This window comes from Perna viridis, chromosome 1 (genome assembly GCF_037379345.1).
Source record: "Perna viridis isolate PV_CMFRI_1.1 ecotype Kerala chromosome 1, ASM3737934v1, whole genome shotgun sequence".
Lineage (NCBI taxonomy): Eukaryota > Metazoa > Mollusca > Bivalvia > Mytilida > Mytilidae > Perna > Perna viridis.
In genome coordinates this window covers 65,486,704-65,499,278 of record NC_142445.1, presented here as the reverse complement: position 1 = coordinate 65,499,278, position 12,575 = coordinate 65,486,704, and the positions used below count along the sequence as shown (strand labels likewise).

Here is a 12,575-nt window from a genome sequence, read left to right as displayed (position 1 = left end):
ACTGTAATGTTAATATACTGTGCGATTATACAATTTATATGTATGTGCGTAAACGGTTATTTTTTAACGTTCATGTCACATATTTTGGGAAACACCCCTGTGCTATTTATGACACCCATTTGTAAACTATTTTCCAATTGGATAGAGAATTCCCATATCCACCAATCATTTCCTCTTTTACTTTCGTTTTTAGACTGTCAAAGATGGCTTCAGAAAAGTGACGTCGCTTGCTTGGATGAATCAAGTTGAAGAAAAAAATCATGTATTTTCCTATCGGTTGGCCAAAGTATCTGAAAGAATCTCAACATGACTCTCCTCCTCTTCAGTATATCATCAGTAGTTGCGATAGGATGCTTTTTGCCATTATTTGTGAGGATACCGTCAGTATTTGGTACTGCAAGGTAAACAATGTATTGAAGAAAAAACTTGTCACAGGCACATATTTAGCTATTTCATATTCATTGTATTTTAAATGGTATATGATTACTATGTATTACAGGGTCAAAAACCCTGTGATACTGACAGGAACAGTTTATGAAATAAATTTCTCTTCAACTCTTGAGTGACCCTTACAGTCAATACACACCAGTTAAATGACTGCTCTTATTATCATCTACACTCCAGGGGAGTTCGCCAGTCTCATTATTGATGTAATATTCACTAATTTGCATATCATTAAGTGTCAAATTGGTTGGCAAATAAATAACTAAATAAACAATTGACAATTTCATGATTAGAATCCCAATTTTCAAAACTTTTTTATTTTATATCCAATTTTGGTTCTGTAAAATGTTTCATTTAGATATATTATTTCATTTTTTTTATTTTAGTTAGTTCTGGTTGAGTAATTACAAGCTGAAAACTCAAGTTTTTGCAATAATAGCTAAATTTTTGTATAATTTGTAATACCTGCACAAATATTAGACCCAACAAATCAGAAAGAAACACCTAATTTGACCAATGGTTTTGACCAAAATGTGCAGTACAAATAAGCTATAAATATAGGCTATTAAACTTTACACTTTGGTTCAGCAAGTGAAAGTTTACTTTGACTCAAACATCAGTTTTCACGAAAATAAGGGGCCAATTTCATTTGTAAATGTATTTCAACCTTTAGGTTGATGTTGGTGCAACCATATAACACCAAGAATAGTTATTATCAATTAAGATCGAAGATCAGAATTGATATAGCAGTCACCAGAGCCTTTAGATTTGTAAAGCCTGATAGCATCTGCAATTATCTTTCACTACTGCAATAAAATAGTCCCATAGGCATACCCCAGTTATGTTCAAATGCAGATAGATAGGTCCATTTTATAGGTATTTCTAATATATAAAATTTAATTCCATGATATTTACGCCAATAAACAAACTCGATAAACAACTTTTTCTGCGAACTTAACTATGCTGATTAATTAGGATTGTACATATGTATTAACAGCGATCCAATTAAAAATAGTTGACCTCTAATCTCTTATCAGTATCTATTTATTCCTATGCAATCAGTTGTTCACTGTCAATATATTCAAGTTTTCTATTTATTTTTAGACGCATACTATAGATAGAAATGAACACCCTGCGAGACTATAAATAGTCGAAATGTTGGTGCTACATTCTGAAATTTCATCCAGACCCTGGGATTCAAATATACTTACAAAAAGAGGGCAGTAGTTCCGATCAAGAAACTTATATAATGAAAGGGGTTCCATGCTATCATTTGCCACTCATTTTTTTGCCAAGTGTTTTACAAAAGAGTAGCATAATCACCGAAACCATTATGCACAGTATCATGTATTTTTATTACGGTTTCCGCCTCGTGACATCGGAAGCCCAGAGATGACAAATAAAAAATTAAATTTTGCTTAAATGATGGCATAGGAATTTCGATGATGAATTTATCAGGAATGGGGTCAGTCTGTGGCCTGGTGATATTGCTTCTTTTAATAATCCTTCTGTTTGGCTATTTTGGCCATGTGTAAATGGAGCAAGATTATAGAGCTGTCGGTGCTCCAGTGCATGTCTAGAGTTGTCTGCAACATACATAATTGTTGAAATTGTATTCTTAGACTTTGGCGTTTATGTTAATGTACGTGTGTCTGGAACTAGATGCCTAAGAAACTAAGCACTTTAAATGACACATAGATGTCTATGCGATAACTTGTAGCACTAGAGCTATAAAGCTCATCAACTGAGGAATGTAGCTAGTGGAGAGGGACATGTATCTTAGAACATGATTTATTTCAATGATTGTGGGGGCTTAAGTTTGGATGATTCGAAAGACTGTTTCGACCTGGAGGACGATAAATTAAAATTCGACTTGAAAATATTTAGAAACTGGAAAAGGCCAACTAGTAGTGTGTAGTTCAATTACGTAGTATATTGGAGAGTTTTGTGTTCATTTATCTAGTTGTTCCATGTATTTACCGTCATCAAACCTGAATGTTACGTAAAGTGGCACACTGCATCAATGCATTATGCAATTGGTGTGTTCTTTTTGTAATGTCCTTTGTAATCAGAATGCAATTTGATGATTATTTGAGACGTAAAAATTCAAACATTCGATATAAATTGATTCAGTACATGAGTACTTTGATATAAAAAATAATAATTGAGTACATGAGAAAGAAATGTTTTTTTTTTTAAGTAAATGACAAGAAGTGTTTTCTGACAGTACACATACATGTATATGATGGATTATTATTGATTCACATTAGTGTTTAGATATAAGGTTTCAAGATCTGGATACCATTAAAAAAATTTCCATAATTAAGAATGAATATTAAAACATTGTTTTGCTTCGTGACATGAAAATTGCAAAGTCGAAATGTACATGTATATTAGTATTCATTAGTAAATGTATATATAAAGGGATTGTTTTCAGTTTTTACCAAGTTATGCAGTATAACTATCTCTAGGCTGTTTATGATGCCTTTAAGGAACAAGTTTTAATTGTTCCAAACTTTGTTATACAAGCAGGATATGGTCTACAATTAAAAGACAGTCAAAATAAAGAGTTGATTCTAAAACAAAACATTGTAGTTAGTTCGGGATTACACTATTTGAATTTCAGATTACAGAATAATCAACATTAATGCTGTCACAGTAATTAATCCTAATTAATTTTACCCACTATAATTAACATGTATGGACCAATCAGAAGACTCATTACGTAGTAAATTTAATTGTTTATACTTGCAGTTCACATCTCATTGTTATGACATTTTGTGCAGTTGAAAAAAAAACTGTGTTTGGACCATCATTTCAATCATTCATGTGCATGTTGAAGATTCTGTAACTAGAGTCTAATGTTTCATTCTGTCATATAAAAACAGATTAGTGTTATTTTGTGCTCTTTTAATGCAAGGTACATATATACTAACTACATGTATCACATGTCAAAATATGTATCACATCCTGCATCACCTTATGAACCCTGTATGTACTTTATATGACTTAAAGCTTCATCACAGCAAGATTTTAACAAGCAATCTTCATTATATAGTTTCAACCACACCATTGATAATATATTTTGTGTTTCTTGAAATGTTTTACCAAGGTCATCTTCATAAAGTTACATGTACCTTTTAGATATGTACATTTATTAATATACACAATATAAAGCTACATATAAAATTTTAATATTAGATTTAAAATAAAAAAAAAAATTATGGACAAAATGAAGTTTGCAAATGTATCAGTGTGTTATTAAAAATAGATTTTGAATAAACATTGTACTATGATCTTAAAAACCTACAGATATACAGCATTACAGCATTCTGACAAAGCAAAGATAGTCCTTTGTGTCACCATTTTCCTCTATTACATTTGTGCTATTGGTTGTTTAATGGTATAAATAATTTCTTAATAAGCAAATGCAAAATTATGGGGGAAATTGTTTTACCCTTATGTGTCTATCTATTCATCAGTCTGCCTGCCTGCCATGTATTTTTAGCTCACTTGGCTAAAGGTCGTCATTGTCCATAGTTAACAATTTTTCAAAACTCTTCTCCTCTGACACTACTTGACAAATTGGAACTAAACAGTCAGACAGTAGTTTTTCACATATATATCCAAAACCGTTAGGTTTAGCCAAATTCTGATGTGTGTAGAAGTGTTTAGCATGACAAGATCTATCTGTGGTCAAATTTTCACTGTAATCCATTAAGCCATGTTGGAGTTACTGCCCTTTTCCGACATTTTTTTTACTATTTTTAATGTTATTTCTTTCAAAAATCTTCTCCTCTGACACTACTTGATCATTTGGAACCAAACTTGGTATGAATGATCCTTGGGGTATCCTGCATATAATGGATGTGGAGATATTTGATTTGACATGGCCACTGGTACTAAAAATAGAACACAGGGGTCAAACAATACTTTTTGGCATATATCTCCAAAACCATTAGGTTCAGCCAAATTCTTTTTGCTGCTGTAATGATTATTATTATAAGGCCTACAAAAGTCATCAGGGATAAAAGTTGTCAGATGACTCCTTGTAAGAGTTATTATCCTTGGAAGATGAAAAATGATTTTTTTTTTTTTTTTTTTTTTTTTTTTAGTTTTCAGCCAACATCTTGAAAACTATGATAGATAGAAAGAAACTTTCAGTTGTTAAATTTGTTCCCTTTGAAATGCAAAATTCAACTAGGTGAGCGATTCAGGCTCCTGGGAGCCTTTTGTTTGTAACAGTTTTGTATTTGTCATCACCACTTAATGTATTATTTTGACACAAACTTTATTATAGAGGTGTCATATTGTGGGATTTGATTTTGGGCTTGGATGACACAACCCGGATCATTTACAAAATTAACACGGAATAGATCTGAATTCAAGGCACTACACCTATGTCGAAGTTGCATGTGTAGAATGTTATATAATCTACAACCTGTGAAATAATAAGAAGGAGGTTTATTATATATTTCAAATCGGTTTGCTTTTTTGAATCTTGAAATGGTTGGAAGAATACGTATATTTGATTCCAAATTGTTCCAAAGTCTAATCGCGAAAGGGAAAAAAGAGTTTGAAAATAACTGTAATCTTATAAATGGTTGCCGATAGTCAGAATCAGTTTGCAAGTTTCTTTGCCTTACATCTTGTTGATATGGTGATAAACAGTCATTAAGATAAGATGGACTAACTTGATGGTGAATTTTATAAAACAAACTAAGTTTCCTTCTTTTTCTTCTAGATTGAAGGGTTTTCTAACCAGTTTCAGAATATAAGGAGTATATATTTGCATATTTTGGAAGACAAGTAACAATTCTTGCAGCCTCATGTTGCACTCGTTCAATTTTGTTCATATTATCTTGTGTACAACCATCCCAAAGTTCACAGGGATATTCCAATAAGGGTACCATAGAGGCAAAGTAAATTTTTTCCAGGTTCTGTTTACTAGGAGTAAATTTAAATTTACGCATCATGGAAAGTTGATTGGAAGCGCTTTTTACTATATTTTGAATATGATAAGTCCATTTACAATTTGAATGAAATGTAACACCTAAGTGTTTATGATTTTTAACACATTCAATCAAATGATCATTGAATCTAGTACATGGTCCATCCAGTTGCCAATTTGTAGAAAATAACAAATATTCTGTTTTTTTGAGGGGAATTAAAATTTACTAGCCAGTTTTTTTGACCAGTTATTTATTTTTTCTAAATCTGACTTAATGTTTTCCTCAATTTGATTTATATTTCCGTAGGCATATGACAGTGATGTATCATCAGCAAATAACTTGGATAGACTTGTGGTATTGTCAGCAATGTCATTTATGTACAATAAGAAAAAAAGCGGCTCTAGCACTGACCGTTGAGGAACACCTCCTTTAATAGTGCCTATATCTGATAGACAATTTCCTATCAATACCTTTTGGTTCGTGTTTGCTGTATAATTTTCAATCCATTTTAATAAATTTCCAGAAATACCATATGCCATTTTCTTTTGAATTAAGCCTTTGTGCCAAACACGCTCAAATGCTTTTGATATATCACAAAAAACAATGCACATGTTTCTTTTCAAGAGCTAGACTAATATTATGATAAATGAACTGTAGAGTGTCCATGCATAAATCCAGATTGGAACCTGTAAATTAAGGAATTATCTAACAGAAAGTTATACATATATTTGTAAATAACACATTCGAAGACTTTACCAACGCAACTTAATAATGAAATTGGTCTATAATTAGTTGGACCTTATTTTGAACCTGAAAAGAGCTAGTACATTAGCAGATTTCCAGGTACACAGATATTTACCATCCCTTAGTGATTTGTTGAATATAATACACAGGGATAACATACAGTTGAAGCAGTATATTTTAACATATGATGGCTGATATAATCATTGCCAGTTGCTTTGCCTAACTGTAACGTGTCAAGAACATCTTGAACTTCATTGGGGTTAATTTGATCAATATCTAGATTATTTACACATCGAGTTCCAAAATGTGGTGGATCATGGTATGAATTGTCTATGTTAGATATCGAACAGAAGAATTCGTTTAGCAGATTTGCCTTTTCTTTTTCATTTACTATGAATTCATCTGTATTGTTTAATAGGGAAGGAATGTTTTGGACTTTGTATTCACCTTTGAGTTTTTTAACTGAACTCCGGTAGGATTTTGAATTTATTGATTTTTCTTTGTCGAGGAGTTGATTTGCATTTATCAGGTATTGTTCCCTATCATATGACATCATGTTATTGACTTTGTTTCTTTGAGGCTTGTATTTTGCTTTTAATTATGGAGTTTTTTTGATACTTGGTATATATTGGATATACTTAGCTTTTTACTGAGAGCTGTTTTTAGTGACTGTGCCTATGTAAGCAATAAGTGCAGTAGTACATGTACACCTCTAAGTCACAATAAGTGCAGTAGTACATGTACACCTCTAAGTCACAATAAGTGCAGTAGTACATGTACACCTCTAAGTCACAATTTGCTACATGTAGTTTGATTGTTGCCATACAGGTATTTTTCGAAAAAGACTATTGTCCTGGCTTTTACCACAGGATATCCTATATATACATGCAAGACATTATGTTTTACTTGAGGGAATATCCCTACACATTATAGAGTATTATGCCTAAAGGAGGACTGGTAGTAAATTAACCTTAGTTACATAATACAATAAAGATGTACATAGTTTGAACCAGGATTCAGGTTATGACATTTTTATTTTCATTAAAATGTTTTATGTTAGTGAGTTCTGTTTCAAGGCCAGAATTGTTGTTTTTACTTTATATGTAAATGAGAAGGAACAATTTTCATTGTGGAGATGTTAATTGGTCCTTAATAACTTTTCTTTTCATTAGTTTTGAATAAAGTATATTGATTTTATTTTAGATGAAATTTCGTTATTGAGCTGTATTGTGGATGAATAAATGTTTTATGGTTCTTTAGTTATCCTTTGTTTGTACTTGACTGATGAGTATAAAGTAATGTCAAACTGGGAAAATTACATGAATGATGTATTGCATTCACATACAATTGTATCAGTAGGAAAAGGTCTAAGAATCCACATGTAGGTATATGTGTCAGTACTTAAGATCATCCACAGTACTTCTGTTTCTCATTTTTTAACTCTATTTTATTCTCTGAAAAAGCTTAAACTGCAGGTCTTTAAGCTAAGTGTGTGTGGACCTTTTAACTGCTTTATAACAACTGAGTTATGTTATCAAATTTATGCAGAATATATATGAAAGTAACCTGATTTTTAATCCTTTACCTCCCTTAAAATGAAAGTGTTGGAATTTAGATAATACCAGCTGTTTTAATCAATGCTTGTACAACATTTGGTGCATAGTTTGAAATATCATAAAAAAAATTGCTATTGTAATGATCCATGCTTATTGTAGTAACAGTATGAATATCCATAGTGTAGTAATGTGTTTTACCAAACTATACATGGCTAAAACTATAGTAGTCACCTATATCACTATATGATTGATTGCTTTACATTGTCTTTGACAGATAGAAATGTTTTTTTTTTCTAGTGTGTAGATATATCATGCTTTTTATCAAAAGAGAAATGTTTGTGAAATTAAGATGTACAGTATATTGTCAGAAAAGTTGTTTAGAAATGAATTAATTTTTAACTCAAGTTTCTGCTGACTCAGTAGAAGTTTTTGAAATTGAACACCTTCTTTAGGCAGGGTTACTTAGACATACATATATGTCAGTATCTTCCCTGACAATTATCTCACATTGCTATCCAGTGCTTTATACAAGGTTTAATGTTTTATGCAATGAAATTTGGTAAGAATAATATTAGAGCACAATGCTTTGTTTTTGTTGAAAGTAAAACCCTTTTGATCTGTACTGTTTCAAAATTATGAGCAGACATTTCATTTTTGAATGGTTCATTTGTCATTTCTGAGACCTCATGTTTTGCACTGTTTCATGCATTGATTTACATGTGGTGTCGTCAGAATTTAAACTGACATTTTCTAATAACTTTAAACAAAATTCTGCTTTGAGGAGTTCAATTTTATTGAATTGTTGTTGCAGTGCATGAAAACTGTGATACTACTGAACAGCTCAAGATAGGGAAACACTGCATGTCGTGAAATCAGTGATTCACTGCCTACTTTTGATATTGTTGGCAGAAAATATAACATGTGCTCATAAACAATAAAGAAAGGAAGTATATATAAATTTTTAAAACAACTGTTTGAACCTTAGATAAATGTGTTAAAAAGATAGATGTTTATTACATACTTTGTCATACTGACATGTTAACTTGAAAAAGTGATTTGATAACCACTTGTTTTTTAAGTCTTTTCCTTATCAAGTTACCACATTCATTAACATGTAATTAGAGCTACTGGCTACAAATTGTGTTATAGATTTCCTCTCCTTGTATCCTTTCTCTAGTATTTCTATTCTGTATTATATGTATGTAGGATTTTTAATTGGTTCCAACTCTTCTATATTGCAGTTTATTGCATAATTTTGCTAGGAATGATTTTTTTTATGAATTGTCATCATATGTGTAGCTTATTGAGTTCCTTTGATGAAAAACTTTTACCTGTAAAAATACAATTTTTACGGGACATTTTCTGACACTAGTTTCGGGCTTACTATATTGCCGAAGTTTCAACTTACTTTGAAATTTTCTATTAGCCTTGTTTAAAGCTTAAGTATTACCTGAGTACTAATATACAGGAAATACAAGCCGTTGTGTCATAATGTAGTCGCAAGGTGGGCACAGAATTGTGCTTCTACACTACTTTCAAAGGATTGTTCAAAAAATGGGAGGATTAAGGATATTTTTTATTCCAAAAATATAGAATGCAAGTTGTGAACAACAAAAACTTTGTCAGGAGTTGTAATGGTACAGGAAGCTTTTTCTGTATAAATATCAGAGTTGGTAAATGTGCTCTATATTTCTACACAAAAATATCTATTGAAATAAGCTATTTTAACACAATGCGGCTAAATTTTCTTTTTCTGCTTTATTTTCATCTACAATTTTAGTGCAACACATGCATTAAAAGCAATGAGACTTTGTTCTTAAAGAATTCACATATTCAACTAGTGAATTATGCAATTTTTCAAATTTATTGGAAGCACTTTTGTTGGAGCTGATTTTAATATTTTCTGAACATATATGTACTCCTTTGTGATTATCAACTAAAATAAACATCATCAAAGGTTCAAAGGTTAAACTGTTTAAAATCAATTCTCTTAAATCTTGTAATTTTGACACATACCAGGTACTTATATTCTTGAGGAACACTTTTGCTTTAGTCATATCTCAATTTTCCTTTATAAAATTTAACTTTTGGTTGAGAACTATTTTTTTGGGTAGAAAAGATAACTAAAAGAATCAGGAGGAAATTGTAACTTCAGTTGCATAGTTTATAGGAGTTAAGAAAATTGTTTCTTTGTATGTTAACTATAAAAGTAGAATTAAAATTAATGTTTACAGTTGACCAGTGCATTTTAACTTGCTTACCATTACATTGTATAGATAAATAAATAAATATAAAAAAAGTATGAATTATGAACATTTGGGCCCACATGGAACTTAGTTATATTGATCAACATTGATGGGAAGAAATATTTTGTACATCTTTTTTGCAGCCGCCAGTTCAGATTGTGAATTACACTCAATCACAGGAAGATTTAGACAGACTTGGTGCCTACACATTAGCAGAATGGAAGCCAGATTCTTCCATGATAGCTGTCATGGTATGCTTGTTTTTCAGACCCCTTAAATTTCACCTGGATATCCAATAATGAAAAAATGTCTAGTACTCTGTACATCTGCTAGACTTTGTCAGTCATCAGTCTGTTCATCCGTCCATCTGTTTACAAGGTTTGGGGTACCTGCATATTATTAAAAGTTTGCTAGTATTTAAATAAATTTTGAAGATGTACGCTTTTTATTAGCTCACTTGGCGTCCATTGTCATCGTTGTCATTGTCCATCGTTAACTTTTCTTTCAAAATCTTCTCTTCTGGAACGACTGTACAGAATTTAATAAAACTTGGTGACAATCATCCTTGGCATGTCTACTCCCGAAGTTATATCGGTTATGGTCCCTCACCACAAAACATGGCTGCTTTTACTGGAAATAGAATGAAGGGTATCACCTTATGTTTTTGTTTGTATCTCAAAAATCATAACAGTGAGCAGAAATCTGTGAAATTTTAGGCTTTTTGGCTCCAAGAAATCTGTCTTCCTGAAAATCTCAAGATAATCAATTTATTAATTATGGAGTTATTGTCATTTATAGCCAATTTTACCTTGTTTGACAGTTTTTGCCTGTTATTTAGGAAATAAAAGCAGAATGATGATAAATTTATATTAATAAAATGTTCAGTATTTCAATATCTATTTTTGGTGCATATGTTGTTAACATTACAATAGAAAATTGATAATTAATGTAAATTAAAGAAAATATATATATATGTGAAAGTATTTTAAGGTCTATGATTGGTGCAAATTTGGGAAAAATCTGTTGATTGCATATTTTTTGCACTTGTTATTCAGTTAACATAAGTAGAATGATGATTAATGTTTAAATGTTCAATATCATGGAAAATATCGTCTGTGTAAATTTGATCAAAGGTTTTTTACCATTTTAAGGTTTTTCTTTGTATCCAAGTAAGCTTATGCCATCATAATATTTTGGACAACTCATTGTTAAATTTGTTGCCCTTGAAAGACTTACCAGGTAAGTGATTCAGGCTCATGGTAGCCACTTGTTACTTTGTATATACATGTATTATATTGGTTGTTTTATGTTGTTTGGTGTGTCTTTGTTTTCCATGTCTGGTCTTTATTCCAGGATTATGTTTTTAGCTCACCTGGTCGTTAAAAATTTTTCAACCTCAATCTCGACACTACTTGACCAACTGGAATTAAACTTGGTCTGAATGTTTCATGGGGTATCCTGCATAGAACTGATGTGAGGATTTTTGATCCGTTGAAAAACATGGCTACCGTTACTATAAATATAACATAGAGATCATACAGTAGTTGTTTTGCATATATCTCCAAAACCATTAGGTTTAGCCAAATTTTTTCAATAACTGAAATAATCCTTATTACAAGGCCTACAAAAATCTGCAACTACCAAAGTTGTTAGATGACTCCTTGTAAGAGTTATTGCCCTTGAAAGGTGAAAAATAAAGGTTTTTTTTTCAGTTTTTAGCCAATATCTTGAAAACTGATGGATAGAATGAAACTTTCTTTTTGCTGAAATGATCCTTATGATAGGCACAAAATGACAGTTTAGATGTTTTATCATTGAAAAAACATGGCCACTTTTACAGAATGTTGCTTATCAAGCTAGGTGAGTGATTCAGGCTTTTTATATAATCTAGTTTTATTGTTTTGGAGCAATTTATTTTAAAGGGGGAATGCAGAAATATCATCATTAAATTGGTACACACATACTTCATGCTAAATTCTTTAAATTCTTTTTATTCTTTTTCAGACCAGCAAACACCATGTGATATTTTTCCGTGTAGATTTAGACATATCTGTACCAAATCATCATTGTTTATATGTACAACAAGATGGCAGGTAAGTTGACAATACTATAACTTCAGTATTTTTGGTGAGGAGTAGTAACTCTAGTATTTTTGGTGAAGAGTGGTAACTTGAGTATTTTTGGTGAAGAGTGGTAACTCGAGTATTTATGGTAAAGATTATTAAAGGTGCACTTCATACCATTGCTTGCCATAGTAAGACCTGTTTTGTTTTTGGGGTGTATTTTTGAGGTTCCATGAAGACCTCTAGCTGGAATCCTGAGTCATGTCTGACTTAATGATTTCAAGATAAGTTCACTTTTAAATCCCTCCACCATAATGGCCCAGGAGTGGACCCAGACACTTTGAAATTTAAGGTTACCAGCCAGAGTCCCTCAGGAAAAGGGGGGATGCTAGGACAATATTTACCATTTTTTTATCAATTTTACACATGTATATGACAAATTTTCCAATTAAAAAGAGGGATGCCAACATCCCCCTCCCCACCACTGGATGCCTTCTTTTGGTATAGCTGAAGACTAATGTCTTTTCATCCTGTACAACTTTGCTATTTGCAGCTTTGTTTAATTATGGT

General features: G+C 31.5%; 1 protein-coding gene across 1 annotated transcript in view; it reads left to right on the top strand.

Moving 5' to 3' along the window:
* The first annotated feature begins 193 nt into the window (after positions 1-193).
* LOC148629885 (guanine nucleotide exchange factor subunit RIC1-like) overlaps positions 194-12,575 on the top strand; it is a 47,304-nt gene continuing 34,922 nt past the window's right edge. The window contains exons 1-3 of the mRNA XM_088559026.1: positions 194-401; positions 10,086-10,193; positions 11,947-12,035. Of these exons, the coding sequence (XP_088415152.1) occupies positions 261-401; positions 10,086-10,193; positions 11,947-12,035 (338 nt within the window). The 5' untranslated portion in view covers positions 194-260. The remainder of the gene's footprint in view (positions 402-10,085; positions 10,194-11,946; positions 12,036-12,575) is intronic.